This window comes from Alexandromys fortis, unplaced genomic scaffold (genome assembly GCF_014885135.2).
Source record: "Alexandromys fortis isolate MF-2015 unplaced genomic scaffold, M_Fortis_MF-2015_v1.1 scaffold_227, whole genome shotgun sequence".
Taxonomy (NCBI): domain Eukaryota; kingdom Metazoa; phylum Chordata; class Mammalia; order Rodentia; family Cricetidae; genus Alexandromys; species Alexandromys fortis.
This window is the reverse complement of record NW_026068109.1, coordinates 1,031,923-1,057,420: the sequence shown is the minus strand read 5'-3', so window position 1 is coordinate 1,057,420 and position 25,498 is coordinate 1,031,923. Positions and strand designations below refer to the sequence as shown.

Below are 25,498 nucleotides of genomic sequence, written 5' to 3'. Positions count from 1 at the left end.
TTTAATACATACCCAGTTGAAGCAACAGCCATGTATCCATCTCTCTCAAGAGTTAGTTGGTTTTAGCCTGAAAACAAACTACCTCTCTGGAACAAGTCTGCTTTAGCAAAAGGAAATTCCAACCTATGTATTATTAAATCTCCAGTGTTGTAGTAGCCAGGGGTATATGAGTATAGTGGCATATTATTTGTGTTTTAATAAATAAGGCTTGCCTGAAGATCAGAGGGCAAAGCAGCCACACTAGTCATCCATACAGGCCAGGGAGTGGTGGCACACACCTGTAATCCCAGGATTTGGGAGTCACACACCTTTAATCCCAGCACTAGGGAGGTAGAGACAGAAATGACACGGCTGGGCAGAGAGAGGACTATAAAGGGGAAGAGATAGGAACACAGTGGATGTGGAGTCTGAGGATTTGTGGAGACAGGATCTCTCCCTTTCAGTCTGAAGATTTGGTAGAAGTCAAAGGTCTCTCTAGTGCTTGGCTGCTTTTCTTTTCTTTCTTTCTTTTTTTTTTTTAAAGATTTATTTTTATTTATTATATATACAGTGTTCTGTCTGCATGTATCCCTGCAGGCCAGAAGAGGGCACCAGATCTCATTACAGATGGTTATGAACCACCATGTGGTTGTTGGGAATTGAACTCAGGACCTGTGGAAGAGCAGCCAGGGCTCTTAACCTCTGAGCCATCTCTCCAGTCCCGCTGCTTTGCTTTTCTGATCTTCATCTTGAATCCCAATATCTGTCTCTGGGTTTGTTTTAAAAAAATATTTTTAATTTTTTATTTATTTATTATGTACACAATGTTCTATCTGTATGTTAAGCCTGTAGGCCAGAAGGTGGCACCAGATCTCATTACAGATGGTTGTGAGCCACTATGTGGTTCCTGGGAGTTGAACTCAGAACCTCTGGAAGAGCAGTCAGTGCTCTTAACCTGTGAGCCATCTCTCCAGCCCTGTCTCTGGGTTTTTATTATTCATGCTACATATGGGGCTGTGACCTCACAAATGTCACATCAATAACCCTTTGATGACACAATAAGATCCAAGGTCCTTCTTTCCTTCTTCCTTTCTGCCTTTCCTATTTTTTTTTTTGAAGTAGAATGGCATTTGATGAAGGATGGCCTTGAACTTGCTATGTAGCTGAGGCTATCTTTGAACTGCTGTAAATCCTCCCTTCGCCGAGACTGTAAGAGGACCCCCCCAAAGTCTAATCAGAGACACCCCCATACTGTTTGCTTACCATGGAATTGAAACCTGAATTCTCCTCAGGGCCCCCTTCATACAGCGGCCTGTCTATATGTCAGTGAGACATTAATAGCTATTCTAATCAATTTCTTACCAAAATGACAATTCACTTCAGTGTCCCCCTTGAACTCTAAACTTGAGCCCTTTCAGAAACCACCCCAGGTCAGACGGAAAGAAATGTGTTTTAGTAGCTGGGTGGGTTAGTAGCTCAGCACTTGGGAGGGGAAAGCAAGGAGGCTAGGAATTCAAGGTCATCCTACCTTAGAGTTGGAGACTAGCCTGGGATACTTGGCACCGCGTCTCAAAACGATAACAACAAAACAAAAACGGAAAGACGTGCGTTTCCTAAGGTCAGACAGCTGGAAAAGGCACAGTGCCGTGTCCCGTTCCACTAACCTTCTGTCCATTCCAGACCATGCTGAGACTGGAACGTGAAGGCTCCTGAAGCCTTACCACAATCACCTGACTTCCTCTAGAATTCCGTGTGTGTGCGTGTGCTCGTGCACATGCATGTGTGTGGTTGTGTGTATTGCATGCAACTGAATATATATGCATGTCTATGCACATGTACGTGCATACATGGGGAGGCCAGAGCAAGACATCGGGTGTTTTCCACAATTGCTCTCTATCAGGCTGCTTTGAAACAGTGTCTCTCATGAACTGGACCAGCCATTCCAAGTGGGCACCCTGACCACTGAGCAATCCGGGTTCATCTGTGCATGGGCACCCTGACCACTGAGCAATCAGGGTTCACGTGTGCTTGCCTCCCATAGGATTACGGGCACACTCTGTCATGCCCAACACTTCTGTGGGTGCCGGGGACTCAAACTCAGGCCCACTGTTCTCATAGGTGCAGCGCAAACACTGCTATCCACTGGGCCATTGCCACAGTCCCATCTCTAAAAATTAAAAATTTTAAATATTTATTTTATGATGTGGGCCACGATGCTCTGAAAACAAACCATGGGAGCTGGAGTTTTTGTTGTTGTTGTTCTGTTTTGTTTTTGTTTGTTTGTTTTTGAAGCAAGGTTTCTCTGTGTAGCCCTGGCTGTCCTGGAACATCGTGTAGACCAGGCTGGCCTGAACCCTGAGATCCGCCTGCCTCTGCCTCCCAAGTGTTAGAATTGAAGGCGGTGCCACCGCAGCAGCTGGAGATTCTTTCTTTCCGCCACACGGGCCCCAGGAGTTGAACTCAAGTCAGCAGTAAGGTCTTTATCCAGTCAGCCATCTTGCTGGCCCCTCTTTGGAAATGCTGATGCCAATCTTCATTGCTTGAAAAGTGCCGCATGGGATGGTTTTTTTCTCGGGTCTGAGTCTTGGGGCCATATCTGCCCCCAGGAGATCCCCGGGGCATCTGTGCCATAGAGAACAGATATTAAAAGGGTACCTGGGAGCCATAGATGCAGCCTCTCTCCTGACATTCGGTTTGGTGGCCGTTTCTCCTTAGTTAACTCAGGTGCGTCTCTGTCAAATGCGGCCTCCAGCCCATCTGGAAACCGAGACAAGGATGCTCATGTTTCTTGTTCATGAAAAAATCAGCCTTCTACAGCGTTTGGTTTCTCTTGTCCGATAGCATTTCCTACTTATCTAAGCAGCTTTGGGATCTTCTGATACTTTCTGCCCTTGGTCAAAAATCCATACACTGAATAAAGACCCCGAGTGGGCGAGATGGAGGAAAAGCTGCAAGGATAAGGTTTTAGTTGAAATTGCTTGAGGAATTCTTAGCAAGAAGCCTGCAAATGTCATCACTGACGGCCAACTGGATATTATCATCCGCAGGATCTTTAACAGGATGCGGGGAACGCAAGCTGTGGGAATCTCAGTCCTTAAGGAAGATGCCAGAAGGGTACAGCTGGATCACATGATAGCTGTGTCTTGAACATTTCAAGAGGCTGCCAATTTGTTTTCTAAAGAAAATTTCATTTCAAGAAGTAAAATGTGTTAAGTTGAACCTGGGTAGTGCAAGCTTGTCTTTCCAGCACTCGGGGGGCTGAGACAGAAGAATCATGAATACAAGGCAACTTAGTGAGACCCTGCCTCAAAATCGAAAGGGCTGGGGATGTGTGGCTCAGTGGTAGAGCACCTGCCTAGAATCCCCCAGTGAGGGGCTGGGATGTGGCTCAGTGGTAGAACCCCTGCCTAGAATCCCCCAGTGAGAGGCTGGGGTGTGGCTCAGTGGTAGAGCACTTGCCTAGCTTAGTGAGGCCCTAGGTACTGCACAAAAGTGAGGAGAGGATGAGGATGAGGAGGTGCTTGTTAAGGAATGGAGGGAGTCTGTCGCTTAGGTAACACACTCGTCCACTCAGAAGAAAGAGTTTCAGTCTTTCCGTGCTCACACACTTGACACTGGTCTTTTTCACCGCACCATCTTTTGTTTCTTTTGATGTGTAGTGGTGTCTCATGGTGGTTTATTTTGTATCTCTCTTAATGACTGATAACGCTAAGCATCTTCTCATTTGCTCATTTGTCATCTACAGCATAATCTATTGGGGGCAAAAATACCATGTAGGAAAAAAGAGTGGAGGAAAAATGGAGAGAATGCTCTTGAGTAAAAAAGGACCCAGTGTAGACTCAGAGGAGCTGGATTCAGGGAGGGATAAAAATGGCTGATTCTGTTAGGTGTGGTGGGGCACACCTTTAATCCCAGCACTCTGGAGGCAGAAGCAGGTGGATCTCTGTGAGTTTGAGGCCAGCCTGGTCTACAGAGTGAGTTCTAGGACAGCCATGGCTACACAGAGAAACCCTGTCTCAGAAACAAACACCCACCACCACCACCACCTCCAATATTAGGACAGGACTCTTAAGGCTCTGATGATCCAGTTGTCTTTGGAAACCCCCTCACAGGCACACCCAGAGGGATGCTCCATGGATTTCCTAGGTGCCTCTTAAGCCAATCAATTCAATAACCAACAACCATCAACAGTGTGGAGAGATGGCTGAGGAGTTAAGAGCGCTGGCTGTTCTTGTAGAGGACCTGGGTTCAGCTCCCCAGGTCACCCACATGGTGTCTCACAACAATGCATAAACCAGGCGTAGGTGTGTGTGTTTGTGTGTGTGTGTGATATCCTCTTCTGACTCTGTGGCTACCAGGCACGCCTCCTCTCTCTCTCTCTCTCTCTCTCTCTCTCTCTCTCTCTCTCTCACACACACACACACACACACACACACACACACACCACTGATCGCATAAATAAAGCAAATTTAAAGTACTCCTCATCTGATCAAGAAGAAGGTGCTAGAACATGATGAGGCAGGGCAGGAATGATTTGGTGACAGGGTGACCATGTGGGAGAAAGGACACAGAGCTTAGGGTCTGATTTCCCCTAATTTGGAGGAATTGTGGATTGCATCTTTCAGCCCGAAGAGACCTGCAAACTGTAACAGGCGGTGTTGTTTGATACCATCGACCATGACCTGGGACTCCCGGGAACCAGATTTGGTTTCGTTGTGACCCAGCCACCTGATCCAGACGCCTTGAGCCTCTCTGTAAGTGCAGAAGATGCTTCTCGGCCAGTGTCTGCACAGCTGGGCAGCACGGTTCACAACCTGTGAATCATTCATGCTTTCGACCTATTCTAACGAGAACTTCACCCAAAAGCCTCAATTATTAAGTAGCAGGAGTCGGCTTTGCTGCTGCTAACTAGAAAAGCCACTAAAAAGCAAGGGATTTTTTTTTTTAACTGAGATGTTTTTTTTTTTCTTAGAGATGACACACAATTGCTCTCAACACAAAACACATGCTTGGGGGGGGGTGCGCACACTTTTAATCCCAGCACTTGGGATGCATAGGCAGGAGAATCTCTGAACTTTAGGCCAGCCAGGTCTATACAGTGAGTTCCAGAGGAGCCAGGGCTACACAGAGAAACCCTGTCCCGAAAAACCAAAACCAAGTCAAAAACTAAACCACCCCGCACCCCACGCACACAGAGGACAAAAGATACCCTGACAAATCAGACAAGGAGAACGCAAACATTGCCACCTGAACAAAGGCTTTTTAAGGCATGATGAATATATTTAATAGTGGCCACAATCGTGACCTCGAACTCTGAGCTAAACAACTTCTCTTGTGTGAGCAATATGCTAGGGTATCTTTTCATAGCAACGGGAAAAGAAACTAAGAAACATGTTGCTAGGAATGAGTTGGTTGTTATGGACTAACTTTGTCAAGCTGAATCAATGACATGTGTGTATGTGTGTGTGTGTTTGTGTGTGTGTATGCCTATGGAAGCTAGAGGCTGATGTTGGTGTCTGCCTCAATCACTTTTCCCCCTTGAGATGAGACAGGGTCCCACTTTGTATCTCCGGCTGGCCTGGAACTCACTGAGACCAATGTTCCTCTGCCTCCCAAATGCTGGGATTAAAGCCCTGCCCCACTCCACCCCACCTCAATCACTTTTCACTTTATAGTACTCTCACTTTGGAACTCACTGATTGGCCAATGAGCCCGGGATCTTCCTGTCCTACTTCCCTAGTGCTGGGATTACAAGAATGCATCTCTCTCTCTCTCTCTCTCCTTCTCCCTATGTATGCATGCATGAGTGTGTGCGCACACACGTGTGTGTGTGTGTGTGTGTGTGTGTGTGTATCCTTGTCTGTGCATGCAGAGGCCAGACAATTCAGAGGCCTCGGTGAACCCAAATTTTGCCTGTTTAGCTACATTGACTGGCCAGCAATCCCCCAGCCAGCATCCACCTGTCCCCATCCCTTCTCCCAGCACTGTTTCTATTTCTAGCAAACAGTTTGGGACAGCAAACAGGAACCTTTGTAACAGTCAGGCCCAAAAAGACAGGACTTGATGGTCACTGATAGTTTCCCTAACTTTTGCCACAATGAGCCTCATCTTTGCATAGCTTGGGTCCTGGATCCCCGACCAGAGGCGACTAGGGAATGAGGAAATGACAGACACATGGACACAGAAGAGCTGGGATTGCATGGTCCAGGCTTTTGGATGGAGAAGCCTCCGCACACCAGTAGTTAGTATGTTTATTATAAACTGTTGAATAGGGAGGGGTTATTACATAGAGATAAACAGGGAGGCGGGTTATTACATACAGATAAACAGGGAGGCGGGGTTATTACATACAGAGAAACAGGGAGGTGGGGTTATTACATACAGATAAACAGAGAGGCAGAGTTATTGTTTACAGCTGAACAAAGGCTCATCGGGTAGGGACCATCTCTGTAGGGGAGCAGTCTCTAGTCTATAAATATCCCAGGGGAGAAAGCACTGTGGGGCATTTTCCAGAGGAGAAAGGTCTGTCGGGCATCGTCTGCACACACTGTCAACATTTGCACTCAGAGCAGAGGAAGGCTCTGTCATCCCTAGCTTCACTGGGGAAAGACTCTGCCGTCCCTGAGCCTCACCTGGGGAAGGCTCTGCCATCCCTCGCCTCACCCAGGGAAGGCTCTGCCATCTCTGAGTCTCCTGAGGAAGGCTCTGCCATCCCTCGCCTCACCTGGGGAAGGCTCTGCCATCCCTGAGCCTCACCTGGGGAAGGCTCTGCCATCCCTGAGTCTCCCGGGGAAGGCTCTGCCACTCCCATGGGATGAGGCACCGAGGCACTGGTCCTTGCCATGGCTGTATCCGTGTCAGACAATGCACACTCATTTAGGATCACAGGTGTGCACCACAGTGTCCAGTCATTATCTTCATTTTCTGTCAGGAAATTTGCTGACCCCGGCAGCACACAGTGGTAGTCAGATGTTGAAGAGGCCAGCCTGGGCCACACCTTTAGCAGGGTTTGGTGGTACCAGCCCCTGTGCTAAGATTACAGGCAAAAATCCAAAAGGAGACCTGGAGAGATGGCTTAGTGGATAAGAGCACTGGTTTCTTTTGTAGAGGAACTGGGTTCTGTTCCCAGTACCCACATAGTGGTTCTTGACTGTCTATAACTTCAGTTCCTGGGAATTCAATGCTCTCTTCCGGGGCACCGTTACACATGCAGGCAAATGCCCTATGTACACAATAAAAATAAATAAATATATTAAGACAGACAAGTCCATTTGAATCCAGCATTTAAGAAGAAGGAAACTTTGAGGCGGGTTTGGTGGTGCAAGCCTGTAATTGCAGCTACTCAGAAGGCTGAGGCAGGAGGGCTTAAAGTTCAACAAAAATAGAACTTCGGAATGCAAGTTATTTAATTTTAGTGCACAGCGCACACAGCTGGCTCGAATGTCCTGTGTGCACACTTCAAAGAAGTGAGGGGGCTTGGGGAGATGGCTCGGGGGTGACGCCCTGGCTGCACAAGCGTGAGGACCCACCTATGAGGACAAGAACCTACATCAAAAGTTGGGTGTGGTGGCACACTTCTAAGCCCCGCCCCCCCACTGGGAAGGTGGGGTCACAAGGATTCCTGGGAGTTGTCTGGCTGTAAGTTCTAGGGCGCTAGGTTCACTGAGAGACTACCAAAAAATGAAGTGGAGGGCAATTGAGACAGATACTGGACATTGACCTCTGTCTGCACACACGTGTGTGCACACACAAACATCAAACATGCAAATACACGTGTATTTTCTCCTCCCCCTCAGACACACACACACAGAGTTAAGAAACTGAAGCCATGATCCGCGGGATGGCCATCCTTCCTGGGACAACACAGAAAATATCATTTCAAAAAGGAAAACTGTTGGGTCTGGAACGGGCCTCAGCTGGTGGAGCATTGCCTAGCAGGCAGGAGGCCCGGGATCCATCCTCAGCTTGGCACGATGGGATACACTAGAATCCCAGCCTCCGCTCTGGAGGTGGAGGCAAGAGGCTCAGAAGTTCGACGTTATTCTTAGGTGCGTGTGAGTGTGTGATCGGCCTGGAACAGATGACTGTGTCACACAACAAAAGTTAAAACGGGCACATTTTGTGTCATGTGTGGTTTCAGATCCAGCAGGGCAATGTCCAAATCAAGATGATGTTGGGTAAATTATGTGCTGGACAGTGGTGGCGCACACCTGTAATCCCAGCACACAGAGGTGGGTGGATCGCTGTGACAAGGCCAGCCTGGTCTGTTCCAGGACAGCCAGGGATACACAGAGAAATCCTGTCTGGAAAAACAAACAAAAAACAAACAAAAAAAAACAAAAGAAGAAAGAGAAGGGAGGGAGGGAGAGAGGGAGAGAGGGAGAGAGAGAGAGAGAATTATGTAACCAAGCCTTTGATGATACTGACTTTTGAGGTTTTCCACCTAGACTAATGTCAACCTCACACATCTGCACACATCACTGAAGACAGACATTCCCAAACAGCAGCTGCTAACATCTGGGGAGTCTTCAGTTCACAGAGTGCCCACCCCGGCAGGTCTCCAGTATCTTTTCCACACTTCACCAGCTAGCTTCGTTTGCAGAACAGAAACCTTAGTTAATGCTTGTTGAGTTTTTTTTTTTCTTTGAATTGGCTGTTCCTCCCCACCTTTCTATAAATAGAAAAGAGAGAGAGGGAGTGAGCACGGTTTCATTACTAAGGTAAAGACACTCGAGCCACACACATTTGATCCTTGAACATGAAATCTAAGAGGTTGTAACGATCACAGTTTCAATCCTATAAAAGGCAGAGGAGACCCATCGGGTTTGTTTGTCGCTTGTTCTACAACTCTTCCCCCCTTGACTTTAAATCTAAATTGGTGAGTAGCCGGTGGGCCTACCAGTCCCCGGGTCTCCTTCCCTACATGCGCTGTATTAGATGTGTAGATTTTCCACTCAGGAACTTGCCTGTCACACGGGAGGCCTGTCTGCGGCACGGGCTAGTCTTTCACGGGGGTCTGCAGTGTTGCAATTCTCTGGCTGATGTGTGACCAAGCTGTTGTGTTTATGACATGGTGAATTGTTTAAATGTCTCGTAACTGCTTATGCTGGCTGATGAGGTAAGCACAATCTTTACGAGAAGATTGGGCCTTAAGAAAATAACTTTTATTTGGTTTTAGATTCCTTAAAGCCTGGGCTGTGCAGCTCAGACTGGGTTGGAGATCATTACATAGCCAAGGATGCCCTTGAACTCTTGATCCTCCTGCCTCCTGAGTACTGGGGTCACAGGCGTGCACATCAAGCTCAGCTTGGTCTTTTGATTCCCCTCACACTTCAGTTTTGGAATGAATTCAGGAGAAACCATGGAGACAAGAGCGCCGGGGGTATTTTCTGTGTCTGGGTTTGGCTTGGTATTCTGTCCCATCACTTAACAGGTGCTCATCATATTTTAAGATTCTGAAAACACACAGTGTTGGGTGAGACACTGAGAATGTGCGTTCTTCCCCTGCCCGTCTCCCCGTCACCCCTGCTCACATCTCATTTGTTCTGTGTGGCCAGGTGGAACATGAGCATCACGGATGTGCTCAGTGCTGACGACATTGCAGCGGCCCTGCAGGAATGCCAAGGTGAAGGGGGACTGGAGGAGCAGGGCGTAGTGGCACTCTGGGGGCCAGAGCAGGAGAACAAGTTCAGTGGAGCCTGGACTACGAGTGACAGCTCGTCCCAGAATAAACACACTGGGCTAGGGTGCCCGCCTGGCGTGCACAGAGACCTGGGTTCCATCCCAGCATATACACCCGCCTTCCTCACACTAGGGAAATGGAGCAGGAGGATCAGGAGTTCGAGATCATTCCTGGCTACACAGCCTGGACTACATGAATCCTTGTCTCAAAAACAGTCAAACAAGCAAAAGCCATAATAGAGTTGAAGGGAGACATGAGGCAGGCATGGATTCCCACCTCCAGCGACGCAGCAAGGATTAAAATGTGACCTTTGCTGAGAGAGTTGCTGAATCCGTCAGGGGAACTGCTGCAGGTCAGACCACTAACAGGATAGGAATTTTGAGACCTGAGCATGTTTGAGACCATAGCATGGGCTATGTTTACATAAGAGGAAAGGTGTTTACAAAGGAGGGGGAGAAAAGTCAGCGGGGGACTGGATTGCAGCTCAGTGGTAGAGTGCTTGCTTCACAAGCACAAAGTCCTGAGTTCAATTTGCAGTACTGGAAAAAAAAAACCTCAGTAGAAAGGATGGGGTTATAGCTCAATACTAAGGGTCAGCCTGAGCTATATAGTGGGTTCCAGGCTAGCCACAAACAAACAAGAGTAAGTCAATGTATTTATTCTCTAGAACCTGTTTGAATCCACTGTTTTCCACTAACCACAGCCGTGGTACTGTGGACTTGTGTGCAGTTTGCTGGGTGAGGAGAGATAGGGGAAGGCACAGAGCAGTCAGGGGAGGTGGGCAAAACCAAGTGGAGAGGGCAACCTGGGGCAGGGGGACAAGGTGACATCACAGACCACCTAGTCTTGGCTCTCTGAGTTTAGGGAAAGTCAAGCATCCAGGTAGCTCGAGCTTTAATAGCCTATGCTTCTGCCTCCCAGGCACAAATACAGAATGGGAGCCACCTAGAGTCAGGATAACCTCTCTGTTCTTTAGACCCAGACACTTTCGAACCACAAAAGTTCTTCCAGACATCAGGCCTCTCTAAGATGTCTGCCAGCCAAGTGAAGGATGTCTTCCGGTTCATAGACAATGACCAGAGTGGATACTTGGACGAAGATGAGCTCAAGTAAGCTGGGTACTGAGTGATTCAACATGGCTGGATGGGGCTCGGGTGCAAGGTACCCCCTGTGTGCTCACCACTTCCTCCATGGCCAGCGCTGGCATTGGATATTTGTCTGCATTTCATAAAGAGTGTAAATTGGTCACGCTTTTACCCACATGGGGCACTAAATGTAGCGCTGGAGATGAGATACAAAGGGTGATTAGTTCAAGGGATTTCCTATGGCAAATGGAACTTAGCAAAGCTCTTAAAAATAGACAGCTGGCGTTGGTTTCTATGGCAAAGGAAAATACTCTGCCACCCTTGCTTTGTCTGATGTTTGTGGCTGTCAGACACAGGGACTCGAAGGAAGGAAGAGAGGGCAAAGGAAGGGGAAGGGGACAGGGAGGAAAGGGAGGAGGGGGAAGAGGGAGGGAGGGAGGAGCAGAGAGCACCAGTCTTTCAGGAACTCGCCACCAGCCTTTTGGGGGGGCGGGGGGTTCTGTAGGTTTTTCCTCCAGAAGTTCCAGAGTGACGCAAGAGAGCTGACTGAGTCAGAGACCAAGTCCTTGATGGCTGCAGCGGACAATGATGGAGATGGGAAGATTGGGGCCGACGGTAGGTCTGCGCCTGCGTGCAGTGTAAGACACTTCGGCAGAGGAGGTACCCAAGGGGGCTGCTGGGATAAACCCCTTTCCTGACTTCTGATGAATTCAGTCTTCTCGTCTGCAGAATGGGATTGAGCAAGCATGCCAACTGTTCATAAACTTGTGGTATCACTGGGGATATAGTTCCCGGGTTTGGCACGTGCTTAGCATGTCTGAATTTGGTCCCCAGCACTACCCTCCCCCCAGTGCCCAGATTCTGGGATAGGGATGCTGAGATGGCTCAGTGAAAAATGTCTCTTGCTGCCAAGTCTGGCGACCCGAATTCAATCCCTGGCACCTCCATGGTGGGAGGAGAGAACCAGCTTCCAAAAGTTGTCTTCTGACCTCCACATGTGCACACATAATTCTGGAAGGCAAGCACTGACATCAGTAATCCCAGCACTGTAGAGGCGGAGGTGGGAGGATTTCAGTGAGTTTGAAGCCAGCCTGGGCTACACAGGGAGCTCAAGGCCAGCCAGGGTTACAGAGTACGACTCTGTTTCAACACACACACACACACACACTTCTGTGTTACATGATATAAAACATAAACTATGAATTATAATAGTCACTTGAACTTAGAGAAAATGGTTCCCCTGATGAAGAGGCTAGCTGACCACTGGCCTTCCAAACTATTTTGCAAGGTGCGTTAGCCCAGCCTGAAAATAATGCAAGAGATGCCTGCCAGGGTTTAAACAAAGGCAGTTCACTGACTACCAGTGCATGTATTAAACAGAGGTGCAGTCAACAGTGTTAGCTGCACAAGGGCTAGGACCCGAGTTCAGATCCGCATCATCAGCCGTGTTGAAAGCTGGGCACCATGGCATGCACCTGTGATAACAGCTGCTGGTGAAGGGGAAGCACAGAGACAGGCAGATCCTGGGGGCCTACTCACCACCCAGCCCACCCAAATTAGTCAGCCTAGGTCTCTGTGAGAGACCCTGTCTCGAAAAATATGGGGGAAGAGCAACTGAGGGCAATGGTGATGTTAACTTCTGGCCTCTACATGTACACACATATGCATGGGCACTTCACACACACACACACACACACACACACACACACACACCACCACCACCACCACCACCACCATGACCACCACCACCACCACCACCAGCACCAGCACCAGCACCACCAGAAGCAATAAAGGACAAATAAGCCAACTACTATTCATGACATCACCTACATGCAGAGCCTAGATTCAAATGTCATAAGATTGTTTCTGCTTGATTTTATCAAGCTGCTTACATTGTTTAGGCGATGACTCAGAGGCAGGTCAGGGGCATCCTGGCTGAGGCACTTATTAGCTATTAGCGACACTGAAATTGCTGACGTACATTTGTCTGTCTGGGGCAGGGTCTCGTGTACAGCCCTAGCTGGCCTTGAACTTCATCTGTAGCTGGAGCTGACTTTGACTTCCTGATTCTCCTGCCACCACCTCCCTGGTTCTGTACTTCGGAGGCATATGTCACATGCCCGCCCTTGATCCTTATTGAAATATGTTATCATAATTCACCACACGAGTTCACGCAGCTTTTGTGGGTCCTCAATAAAACAGCTCAGACAAAGGAAGCTTGATGCATTTAGACAGCAGCAGGAAGCCCGGCTTGGTGGCACATTGCATAATAGCAGCGTTTGGCAAGCTGTAGAGTGTGAGGCTAGGCTAGATCCTGAATCCTGGGCTAGCCTTGATTAGGGAAGTAAGACCTTTTCTCAAATTTAAAATGCTAATTTCCAAAATGCCACAACCCTGAAAGATTCTGAGCAGTTTCACTTTCACTGTGCACCAGCCACAGTGTATTAGTGTCAGGGCTTGAGAGATGCCAGGTGGGTAAGAAGGCCTCCTGCACAGGCATGAGGACCTGAGATCAGATCTCAACGCCCATGTAGAAAGCTAGGCATGGCCACAAACAGACCTGTAACCCTAGTGCTGTCTGTAGTGGAAATAGGGGGACCACTGCAGCTTGCTGTCTTTGAGTTCACTTCAGGCTCAGTGAGAGACCTGCCTCAAGGGAAGTAGGTGGATAGAGATAGTGCAGGACACCTGCCACCCTCCTCTGGCCTCTGTGGGCTCACAGCTATACATACCACACAAGACACACACACATACATACACACAGACAGACACAGACACACACATATACACACAGACACAGACAGACACAGACACACAGACAGACACACATAGACACACACACAGACACACACACAGACACAGACACACACACATACACAGACACAGACAGACGTACACACACAGACACACACACACATACCCAGACACAGACAGACATACACACACAGACAAAGACAGACAGACAGACAGACAGACACACACACACACCATTATCTCTCACAGAAAAGATGATCAACTCATCTTCTACTAATATAAACTTTGGAGGAGGCTAAGCAGGGCTCAGTGGAGGAAAATCTGTTTAAAGTTCTAGTGTGTTGAATACTATGTCTACCTCCCGGGTTTATCTGAGATGAATGAGACAACACACCACATGTTTACAGTGAACAATTATACCAAATTCGTAAATGTAGTGATATTTCATTTGTATTTTAATAAATAAAGCTTGCCTAAGGATCAGAAAAGTAAAACAGCCACACTGGTCAGCCTTACAGACCAGGCAGTGGTGACACACATCCTTAGTCCCAGTAGCCACACTAGTTTGCCATAGAAACCAGGAGGTAGTGATGCATGCCTTTAATCCCAGCAGTAGAGAGAAATATAAGACAGGAGGAGACAGCTCTCTCACACACAGTCTCATTCTGAGATTCCTGGAGGCAGGATCGCCATTTCGGACTGAGGTCGAGGTAAAAGCCAGTGGCTGGCTGTTTTACTTTTCTGATCCTCAGGCAAGCTTTATTTATTAAAATACAAATGAAATGTCACTACACATTCCTTCATTGCTGGAGAAAGATGGGTGAGTTGAGCTCTAACCCCAGGGGCCATAGATGTAGCTTTATTTGTTAAATACAATTATGCACGGGGCTGGGGTGATGGGTCAGCAGACCTAAAGCATCCGCCATGCAAGTATAAGGACCAAAGTTCGGATTCCCAGGACCCATGTAAATGAGGCCTCACTTGAGAAGCGGGGACACAGAGATCCCTGGGTCCTTGGCAAGCTAGATTAGATGGATCAGTAAGTTCTGGGTTCACGCGAGAGGCCCTACCTCAATACATATGGTGGGAAGCAACTGAGGAATTGAGGAGGGCTCCTGAAGTCAGCCGTTGGCTTCCACCCATGTCTATACATGTGCACCCACACATGCACACATACACATCCCACACACTGGCACATATATGCGTACATGCACACATATAGACTATGCCGAGAAAACAGTGCATGTTGCTGCACAGGCTTGCAACCCCACACCTGCAATGTGGAAGCCGAGGAATAAGTAGATATGTGGTTCAAGATTATCCTTGGCTCTACCGAAAGCTTGAGCTCAGTAGTCTACATTAGACACTGTCTCAGAAAATTATGTGCAGCAAACTAGACACTCAGCAAGCACTGACAACATCAGCACTTCAGAGACTGAGGCAGGAGGCTAGTCAATTTAAGACCAGCTGGAGCTGCCCAGGGAGACGCTACCTAAAAAGGAACGCAGAAGGCGGGATGGGATGTTGCAGACTCCCATTCTTACCGGTGCTCACGGTGTCTTCCAGGCTTGTCCTGAATTGGACCGTGCTTCTCCGAGAATTTGTTTCCCTGCCAAACACTGAGTCTGTTCTCTCCTCTTCCTTTCTAGAATTCCAGGAAATGGTGCATTCTTAAAGCCCAAGTCTGTGGAGGAAAGAGTGGAAGGGGCATTCTGCCAGAAGGTCTCCAAAGCCCCGGGACCAGGGAGCTCCCCAACCTATCCTGAACTAATGTCCTGAGTCCCCCTCCCCCAAGCGCTTCTGCAATGTGCTCCTTGCTTGAGGAAATGCAATGGTCTGTGGCTCTTTATTCTTTGCTGGTGGTGGGTAGGCCCTGATGACTTCTGTAAGCTCCCCTGGCAGGCAATGCCTTTGAAAAAAATCACCCAATAAAATCAGTTCTCGTCATTGGCTGATGTGTGGGTGTATAGTCGCTTGTCTCTGTGCTGTGACAAAATGTCTGACAAACGCGACTCCAGGAAGGACGGACTTACTGTGGCTCGCAGTTGGAAGGGACAGTCCATCATGGTGGCTGGACAAGGAGGCAGCTGGTCACATCGCCTCTTTGGTCCGGAAGCAGGAAGGGATGAACGCCAGTGCCCACCTCACCTTCTCCTTTTCCTTTGGTCTGGGACCCCGGTCCAGGGGATGGGACCACCCACATTTATGGTGGATCTTCTCACTTTATTTAATTAACCTAACCTAGATAATTCCTCACAGATGTGTCCAGAGGTTTGTTTCCTTGGTGATTCTAGATCCTGTCAAGCTGAAAATACTAACCACGAGAGGTTTCTGTTTTGTTTTACTTTGTGATAGGATTTCAAAATGTAGCCCTGGCTGGCCTGGAGCTCCCTATGAGAGACCATGCTGGCCTTAATTTACAAAGACCCACCTGCCTCTACTTCCTCAGAGGTAAAAGGGATTAAAGATGTGCACCACCATATCCAGGTACAATGAGTGGTTTTGTTCTTGTTTTCCCTTTTTTTTCCTCCAGAAAGGTAGTGGGACAAAAGCAAGCAGGGACCAAGGGTTTTTCCAAAGATTTCAGGTGCCCTCAAACTCTGGATTGTACATTAGGGGACAGGCGAATTGGTTTTGTTTGTTTGTTTGTTTTTGTTTGTTTTGAGACTGTGTTTCTTAGCGTAGCCCTAGCAGTCCTGGAGCCAGCTCAGAGATCTGGCCTTGAACTCAGAGGTCCACCAGTCCGTGCTGGGATTAAAAGCACGCACCAACGCACAGCCCTGGAATTTGGTTTCAAAAACATAGAAGTGTTGCAAATAAATATTCCTGTCCTGCTGGGAATTTATTCTCAGCCATCCAGCTAACTCTGAAGTTAGTATTTTCCGGAGACATTTTAGCCAGCATAAAGCCACACTCTTACGGGAGCCAGACACAGTGGGGCGTCTGTAATCCCAGTGCTCAGGAGATGGAACCAGTAGGATCAGGAGTTCAAGACCAGCACTGGCTGTACATGGAGTTGGAGACCAGCTAGGGCCACATCTTTCCTCAGCCGGTAAAGACACTTGCTATCAAGCCTGATGACCCGAGTTCAATCTGCAGGACACACACGGTGCAAGGAGAAAGAAGACCCCTGAGAGTTCTCCTCTGACCTCTGCACAGGGCCCCTCCCCAGCAATAAATCAATGTTAATTTAAAAACCACTCTTACACTTTTGTTTTCTGCTGGCGGGTATAGGATTTATGGTGGTATAGTATTTGTGTTTTAATAAATAAAGCTTGCCTGAAGATCAGAATGCAAAACAGCCCCACTAGTCAGCCATACAGGCCGTGGTGGTAGTGCACCCCTTTAATCCCAGCACTAGAGAGGAATAGAAGATGAGAGGTCTCAGGCTCAGCCTGAGGATTCCTGGAGGCAGGATCGCCCATTTCGGTCTGAGGTAGAGGTAAGGGGCCCGTGGCTGGCTGCTTTGCTTTTCTGATCTTCAGCTTGAATCCCAATATCTGTCTCTGGGTTTTTATTATTGGTGCTACAGAGATTGCTATAAGAGAGATTTAAATACAAGCAAGCGAGAGAAGGCAGAACAGCTGGACTGGGGTATAAAGCTTAGTTAGAGTGCTTGCCGTTACAGCTCAACACAGCATTTGGATGGAAGTTGGCTTGGCTTTTTCCTCCCAGAGAAACAAGCGTTCAGATTGGTTTGTCCTAGCATGAACCCCTACCCCCTTCTCAGCCACTATTTTCCTGGCTCATAAGAGGCCACACCATAAGCCTCAAGGGCCCTGTTACAGGGTTGGGGAGTCTCAAGCCAGGAATTTCTCCTTAGGCTGCTTTCCAATAGGCACTTAAAGCTGTTCTCTGGGTGACTCTGAAAGCTGAGGACACCCGTGAGTGCCGGAGTATTTTCCTAGGGACTTGTCTAACTCATATTGTGTGTGTGTTGGGGGCTTGTATGCGGGGTGTGTGGTGTGTGTGTGTGTGGTGTGTGTGGTGTGTGTGTGGTGTGTGTATGGTGTGGTGTGTATGTGGCGTGTGTGTGGTATGTATGCATGTCTATGTGTGTGTGTGGTGTGTATGTGTGGCATATATGGGTGTGTGTGATGTATATGTGCGGGTGTGTGGTGTATGTGGGTGTGGTATGTGTATGTGTGTGTGATGTATATGTGCGGGTGTGTGGTGTATGTGTGTGTGGTGTGTGTAGCATGTATGTGTGTGGTATGTGTGTGATGTACATGTGTGGGTATGTGGGTGTGTGGTGTATGTGGGGGGTGTGGTATGTGTGTGGTGTTTGTGTGTGGGTGTATGTGGTGTGGGGGGGGGTTGTGGTGTGTGTGTGTGTGTATGTGGTGTGGGGGTGTATGTGGAGTGTTGTGTATATGTATGTGTGGTGTGTATATGTGTGGTGTATGTGTGGTGTGTGTGTGATGTATACGTGTGGGTGTGTGGTGTTTGTGTGTGGTGTGTGCATGGTGTATGAATGTATACATAAGAGTGCAATGCACATGTGTGTGTAAGCCAGGAATCAATGTCAGATATCTTACGCAATCTGCAATCTCTCTCCCCCTTATTTTCTGCACTTGGACTGGGCTGATAAGGTGAGGCTAACCAGCAAGCCCGCCTGTCCGTCTCTGGCTCCTCAGTGGTGAGATTATAGCACACAATGCTTTGCTCAATGTTTTGCTTGGGTGCTGGGGATCTGAACTCGGCTCCTCACTTTACCTATGGTGCCAACTTTCTGGCCCCAGCATCTCCTACTTTTAACCCAATGTCCACACTTAGCATCTTCTGGGCCCTCCTATGCTGCCTCCCACATGCTAAAAAGACATCTGGAGTATTTAAACCTCCTTCATCCCAGTACTGGGGAGGCGGAGACAGTGAGTCTCCTGAGTTTAAGGTCAGCCTGGTCTACAGAGAGAGTTCCAGGCAACCAGGGCCACACAGTTGAGACCAAATGCTCCAAAGCTATAACAAACCAAACCCAAATACTCTACATACATAATCTTCAAACTTGGCTTTAGGAACTTCATTTTACAGTCTTTATTGAGGAGAAGGAGCTATAAAAAAGAAAAAAGCAATGAGGGCCCAAGAAGATGGCTGATGGGATAAGAGCATCTGCTGTGCAGTTAGACCAGGAGAGTCCCCGGGAGCCTGTGGACCGTCTAGCCTGCTATGTGCATGAGCGAAACAACAGAGATCTGCCTCAGACAAGACGGATGGAAGAGCCCCTCTGACCGCCATACACTTACTGTGGCAGGAATCCACCCTCACTGACACACACAATTATGTACACACACACGCACACCACACAACCACCACACACACATACCTACACATCACACACACATATACACACCACACACACACACATTACACACTTGCATGTCCAGCATAAATTTCTGTTTCTGACATTTCTACTCAGTTTTGACTTACATACAGTTTTACATACTGAGGGAAAACTTTAATTATAACACCAGGGCCAAATCAAAACAGGAAAACTAACAAAGTCTATTCGGTCCAGAAAGGGCTAACCAAGCGAACAGACAGTTTATTTTCATACTTGCCTTTGCTATTTTTACCTAATCTGCAGATGACCAACAAAATATGCTCTCAGCAGAGTTGAGTATTTTGACTTTAAAATGAAGGTCAAGATTGCAATATGTTTTTCCAGAGCTGAAAAACTAAGTGTCTTGTTATTTTTTTCTTCTTGTTTATAAAATAAGGCTGCAACAGTGGCTTTAATTTGGACTATTTTTTTTTAAAATCTAACTACAATCTTGGCTTGTATCACGATGAGGTAGTTTGGGATTTACTGGGTGTGACATCAAAGCCAGCTTTGTGAATGGCTTAACAGAATTACTGAGCCTGGTGGTGCACAGGCGATCCCAGAATTTGGAAGGTGAAAATAGAAAGATCAGGAATGCAAGGCCATTCTTGACTACTTCGTGACTCCGAGGCCAGGCTGGGCTATTCGAGACCCTGCTTTGAGCATTGAAAGGAACAACACCTTCTTTTTGGAAACAGGGTCTCACGGTGTAGCCTAGGCTAGCCTACAGTTTCTACATCTAAATGCAAGATTATTGGCCTGTGCCATCAAGCTTAGCTAACCTATAGATTTTCAAGTTAGTTCTTTCTGCATGAAAATGAAGCAAAGATGGGACATACTTGTCGATTTGCTTATATAGTTCTGTGTAGCAACTACAGTTTAATGTTGTGTGAATGAGTGCTCATGAATCCAATTTCAAGCAAAAACCTATCCCGTATCACTTCTGCAACTGTTAGGGTATGGGGTTACTTCACAAACACTTAAGAAGACGGATGAAATCGGAATCGACAGGATAGTTTCCACTTAGCCTGTTCATTTATTCACCAAGAAGACTATAGATTTACATGTTTTTACTTGTTCCAAAAAAAAAAAAACCAGCTTTATTTTGTCGGTGGTAGGGTAGACTTTTAAAAAAGGATATATTTATTTTATTTTTTTTAAGATTTGTTTATTTATTATGTATACAACATTCCTTCCATGTATGCTTGCAGGCCAGAAGAGGGCACCAGATCTCATTATAGATGGTTGTGAGCCACCATGTGGTTGCTGGGAATTGAACTCAGGACCTCTGGAAGAGCAGTCAGTGCTCTTAACCTCTGAGCCATCTCTCCAGCCCTATTTATTTTATATGTATATGTGTGCCACACTGGTACCCACGAGGCCAGAAGAAGGCATCAGATCCGCTGGAGCTGGAGTTACAGGCAGTTAGGAGCTGCCCGGGGGGATGCTTGGAACAGAACCCAGGTCCTCTAAAAGTAGCAGGTGCTCTAACTGTTGAGCCTTCTCTCCAGATCCATGGTGAGGTGGATTTTGACATTTTTGCCTTTGTTTATAGTCCACTGCGTACACCTAATGTTGTTGGACCCTAGCATCCAATCACCAAGGAGGAGTCGCCCCAAGAGACCATTTCTCATATCACAGCTGATGTAAAAGCATGAGGATTCTATTAATTCTGTCATGAATGGGAAAAAACACAGAAGGAAGGGATGTCTGGGGGTTGTTCTTTAACTATTATGACTGGCTTATTCAAAAGGGCTCTTACCAATAATTGGCTGGAGAGTGGTTGCCAGATCAGATCAGGTAAAGGGAAACTTCTGAGGGTCACTTTGCCCCTTCCCAGGGACTAAGTCAAAACATCAGTAACTGAGTCAACACCTAAGGGTTATCATGCCCCTATTCAGGGAGATGGAAAGTTACCAACATCTCAGTCCGTGCACGGGCATAGCTGCTTTGTCCTTGGTTCCCAGGGGAGGAGGGGAAGTACTGAGAGTTGTCAGAAATGGCTTCAGAATTGTCTTAAAGTTCTACAATGTAAGTAGAGGTTCTATATATTTGAGGATGACCTTGAACTTCTGATCCCACCTCCACCTCACCAGTCCTGGAATTACGGGCATGCACTACCACACCCAGTGTAGGTGTTTAAGGGGAGAAGTGACTTCAACAAGTTGTTCTCCTTGTAGTAAAAATAGATGTCAAAAATAAATAAATAAATAAGTAAAATAAAATAACAGATGTAATTGGGTCAAGCTTTAAGACACATGCATGTGTCCCGCTAAACCTTTCTTCACACTTTGAAAATACCATATCCGTGGCGTACGCCTTTTAATGCCAGCACTCAAGAGGCAGAGGCAGGAGGAACTCCGTGAGTTCGAGGCCAGCCTGGTCTACATAGTGAGTTCCAGGTCAGTCATGGCTACATAGTGAAACCCTGTTAGAAAAACAACCAAACAAAACTATCCAAACCATTCATTGTTGCATTTCTCTTGAAATTCATGGTCTTCGCCTTTTTTATATGAGAGCTATCCACGAGCCAATAAAATAAAACACACCACAGCCCATGAAATACGCGGGAAGCGGGTCTACCCGGACGTACCAGAGAAGGACCGGGCGCTGCAGGTTCTCCTTCTGGGTCAGTAGCGACCTCTTCCGGGCCGACGGCTAGGGAGGCGGAAGTGCGGCGTTCCCTGAGGCTGCTGTCTCTGAGCGGGCGGAGGGGAGGCTCCCGAAGTGGGGGCCGGGCGGGGATGGCTGCGGCGGCGGCCGGGACGGGGACTTGGGCGGCCCAGGAAAAGCAGTTCCCGCCGGCGCTGTTGAGCTTCTTCATCTACAACCCTCGCTTCGGGCCGCGCGAGGGAGAGGTACGCTGACGGGGCTGCGGGGCGCGAGGAGGGGCCGGAGCACCGGCGGCCGCTGTCAGTGCTCGGGAGCTGCAGGGCGCGGCCCGGACGCGGCTTCTCCTGGTCGCCTCGGTCCAGACCGAGACTGCTCCGTCGCCTGCTGTGGCTCCGGGTGGGATGTGCCGGGCACTTGACATCGCGGGCCGGTCCTGTCAGTGAGGGTCCGTCAGGTTAATCCTTCCGCCCGGCTTGACTGTCTTTCCCTTTGACTCAACTCTGGGCAATCAAAATTGAACTTGTCTTCTCTTGAAAGTCTTCGATTGCAAAGGTGGAACCAGATGGGTGGATGGTGGCTCCCAAAGTGGGGGTGGAGGGACGGACAAAAACACACAAAAACAAAAACGAATCCAAACCAACTAAACAAACTTGGAGGAGCCTCAGAAAGTTAATCCCCCTGCCCCCCAAAAATCAGTTGTTTGCTCCGAGTTAAGGGTGGTGACTTCCTCAAAGGATGTCCTGAGCTGTGTTTTCTTGCAAATAAATCACAGTCCTATTTAGAGGGTTTCAGTCCCAGTGTTCTTGAACCGACTTGGTTTAATTTGCCAATCTGTATTCCTGCGCACGTGCATGCACGCATCTTCCTCGAGAGGCTTGGTGGCTCGCGGAAAGAAAGCCGGGATTTTCATTAACCTCTTCTTGTACTACTTATGAAATGTGACTGGTGAATACCACAGTTGTGAGACTGGGGGATGACCGTATTTACAAAACCACGATAAAGGAATTCTGGGTTTTCTAAAGTCATTTTTAGGTTTTGTCTTTAGCCTCAATGATGGGAAAAGTGGATGTTAAACTCGGCACTTTAAGAGTTAAGATGAATAAATGCTGACATTAATGCTGTGTTCTGTTTTTTCCTGTTTTAGGAAGAAAATAAAATTTTGTTTTATCATCCAAATGAAGTAGAAAAGAATGAAAAAATTAGAAATGTTGGATTATGTGAAGCAATTGTACAGTTTACGAGGTACTACTTTACATATTTGTTTGTTGTTTGTAGAGATTGGTGAATTCTTTCGACTTACTCTAGCTGTTCCAACCATGTTTTGAAAACTTTTTTCCCTAGGACTTTCAGCCCATCGAAACCTGCAAAATCTTTACACACACAGAAGAATAGACAGTTCTTCAATGAACCAGAAGAAAATTTCTGGATGGTCATGGTATTTACATATCCAGTAATAGTGAAATTCTGGGGATTTGTATCCCTAGGAATCACAGGAAAATTGGTTGCAATTTAAAAATCAGTATTTCTTTTCTGATTCTGACTGTTTAATCCCAGCACTCGGGAGACAGAGGCCCACAGAACTCTGAGTTGGAGGCCAACCTGGTCTAGAGTGAGTTTAAGGACAGGCAGGGTTACACAGAGAAACCCTGTCTCTAATAGTAATATAATAATAATAATAATAATAATAATAATAATAATAATGAGAAACTTTCTGTCTACAGATGGCTCTCTTTAGTAGGTACTTGCCTAGCGGGCATAGGTTCCTGCAGGGCTCTGAAATAGACACCACCAACAAACAGAAGTAATTTTGTGTCTAGTGGTCTAACATATTCAATAATTTTTGTGTATTTGTAGAGTGGTGGTGGGCATATGTGTGTTTATTCATTTTTTGTGGGGGAAGGGTGAGACAGGGTTTCTCTTTTTAACAGTCCTGGCTGTCCTGGAACTCTTATAGATCAGGCTGACCTTGAACTCACAGAAAGCTGCCTGCCTCTGCCTCCAACTGCTGGGATTAAAGGTGTGTGCCACTGCTTCCCCGTGAGCCTGTGTGTACTACATTTATTAATCTTGGATGCTATTCCTTGGGAGTCCACCTGCTTTTCTGAGCAAGGTCTCTTACAAAGCTTGGAGGCTTGCCAACTATGCTAATCTAGCTGGCTGGCAGGCTCCAGGAATCCAGCTGTCTCTGCCTCCCTAATGCTAGGATTGTGCCACCATATCCCACTCCTTAACAATGTATTCATTTGTTTATTTATTTAGAGGCAGGATCTAGCTGTGTAGCCCTGGCTGGCTTGAAACTTTTTTTGTAGACCAGGCTGGCCTCTAACTCATAGAGATCCACCTGCCTCTGCCTCTTGAGTGCTAAGAATGCCCTGCTTTTCCATGGGTGCTGGGGATCAAACTCAAGCTTTGTGCCATTCTTCCCGGCTCTCACAATTATTTTCTTTATCTGAATGTTTTTATTATACTTACTTATTTACTTTTTCAGGGGAGATGTGCCCTAGCACATGTGTTAGAAGGCAACTTGAGAGGGTTTGCTCTCTCTTTCCCCAGCCTTGTAGACGAGTGCCTTTAACTGCTGAGCCACCTTGCTGGCCCTTGGTTGTCTATATTCCATTGCTGGAGCTGGACCCCAAGGATATGCTGGGCAAACATTCTACCACTGAGCTACTGCCCAGCCCCAGATTTTTAAAATTAAGAGGAGGTTTAAGGCATACAATTGTATCATTATATAATTTCTGCTTATCAAACTTCATAGGTTGTTCGGAATCCTATCATCGAGAAGCAGAGTAAAGATGGCAAGCCCGTTGTGGAGTACCAAGAGGAGGAGCTGTTGGTAATGTGCAGTCTCTGTCCCCGTGCCTTTAGGAGGGTTATTCCCAGATGTGTCAAGTGACTTCCTTTAAACTCTGTAGCTTCTTTTTTTTATTTTTTTATTTTTTTTTTTTTTGGTTTTTCGAGACAGGGTTTCTCTGTGGCTTTGGAGCCTGTCCTGGAACTAGCTCTGTAGACCAGGCTGGTCTCGAACTCACAGAGATCCACCTGCCTCTGCCTCCCGAGTGCTGGGATTAAAAGCGTGTGCCACCATCGCCCTGCAACTCTGTAGCTTCTAAGAGCCTTCTTGGGGGTCATAGGAAAGTTTTATGTTTATTGCTTACTTTAACATAATCTTCTAAAAATACTTAAGTCCCCTATCTTCTTAATCCCTTCCACTGGTCATCTGTGTGTGAAGCCCTTCAAACAGCGGCTTTTTGGTTTGTGAACTTGCACTTGAATGCCTGTTATTTCAGCATACAACTACCGTAGAACCAAGTTCTAATAATCATGTGATTTGCCAAGAGTTGTTCTGTTGCTGTGCCTGGATCCAGTGAGATGCTGTTTTCTTGTTTGTAGGACAAGGTGTACAGTTCAGTGCTACGGCAGTGCTACGGCATGTACAAGGTAGGTGTGGCTTCCACATCTGCACTGCCCTCTGGGAAAGAACAAATAAATATACTGTTCTAAAATAATTCTTTATTTTAGTGTTTTGAAATGAAAATATCACAATATTTTCTCCTTTCCTTTCCTCCCTCCAGCCCCTTCCACATAACCCCCACTCCATTCGCTCATGGTCTCTTTCTCGTAATCATATGTTTGTATGTTTGTATATATATGTACTACATACATATATAACCTGAATACACACACACATAAAACCTGCTCAGTCCATGTAATGTTACTTGTATGTATATGTTTCAGAGCCGACCACCTGGCTATCGGATGACCCTTTGGTGGGGAAGACTGTTTCTCCTGCTCTCAGCATTCCTCAGTTGTTAGTTTTTTTTTTTTTAATATTTATTTATTATGTATACAATACCCTGTCAGTGTATATGCCTGCAGGCCAGAAGAGGGCACCAGACCCCATTACAGATGGTCATGAGCCACCATGTGGTTGCTGGGAATTGAACTCAGGACCTTTGGAAGAGCAGGCAATGCTCTTAACCCCTGAGCCATCTCTCCAGCCCCAGTTGTTAGCTTTTAATCTAGGTTAAGTCCCTTCCATACAGTTTCTCCCTTCTGTGTTAG

The 25,498-nt window shown here is 47.1% G+C and overlaps 2 protein-coding genes and 1 long non-coding RNA gene across 5 annotated transcripts in view; 2 read left to right on the top strand and 1 right to left on the bottom strand.

The window, feature by feature from the left end:
- Nucleotides 1–6,151: 6,151 nt before the first annotated feature.
- On the bottom strand, nt 6,152–21,550 carry LOC126489863 (uncharacterized). Its single transcript, XR_007589031.1, has 3 exons — nt 21,414–21,550; nt 15,045–15,184; nt 6,152–7,201 (listed from the first exon to the last, which is right to left on the bottom strand). It is a non-coding gene; the product is annotated as an uncharacterized lncRNA (long non-coding RNA).
- LOC126489860 (oncomodulin) lies at nt 8,361–16,040 on the top strand. 3 transcript variants are annotated; one of them, XM_050124433.1, is made up of 4 exons: nt 8,361–8,857; nt 9,537–9,604; nt 10,638–10,770; nt 11,252–11,805. In XM_050124433.1, exons 2-4 carry the CDS (start codon nt 9,544–9,546, stop codon nt 11,442–11,444), a joined length of 387 nt encoding a protein of 128 aa, XP_049980390.1. In that variant the 5' UTR covers nt 8,361–8,857; nt 9,537–9,543; the 3' UTR covers nt 11,445–11,805. The 3 variants fall into 3 exon arrangements, with proteins under 3 accessions (XP_049980390.1, XP_049980389.1, XP_049980388.1); XM_050124432.1 differs by lacking the exon at nt 8,361–8,857 and adding an exon at nt 15,150–16,040 and having other exon boundaries at nt 8,918–9,604; nt 11,252–11,361; XM_050124431.1 differs by lacking the exon at nt 8,361–8,857 and having other exon boundaries at nt 8,918–9,604.
- Ccz1 (CCZ1 homolog, vacuolar protein trafficking and biogenesis associated) overlaps nt 21,482–25,498 on the top strand; it is a 23,751-nt gene continuing 19,734 nt past the window's right edge. The window contains exons 1-5 of the mRNA XM_050124428.1: nt 21,482–21,678; nt 22,578–22,675; nt 22,775–22,868; nt 24,192–24,269; nt 24,827–24,874. Coding sequence (XP_049980385.1) covers nt 21,565–21,678; nt 22,578–22,675; nt 22,775–22,868; nt 24,192–24,269; nt 24,827–24,874 — 432 coding nt within the window. The 5' untranslated portion in view covers nt 21,482–21,564. The remainder of the gene's footprint in view (nt 21,679–22,577; nt 22,676–22,774; nt 22,869–24,191; nt 24,270–24,826; nt 24,875–25,498) is intronic.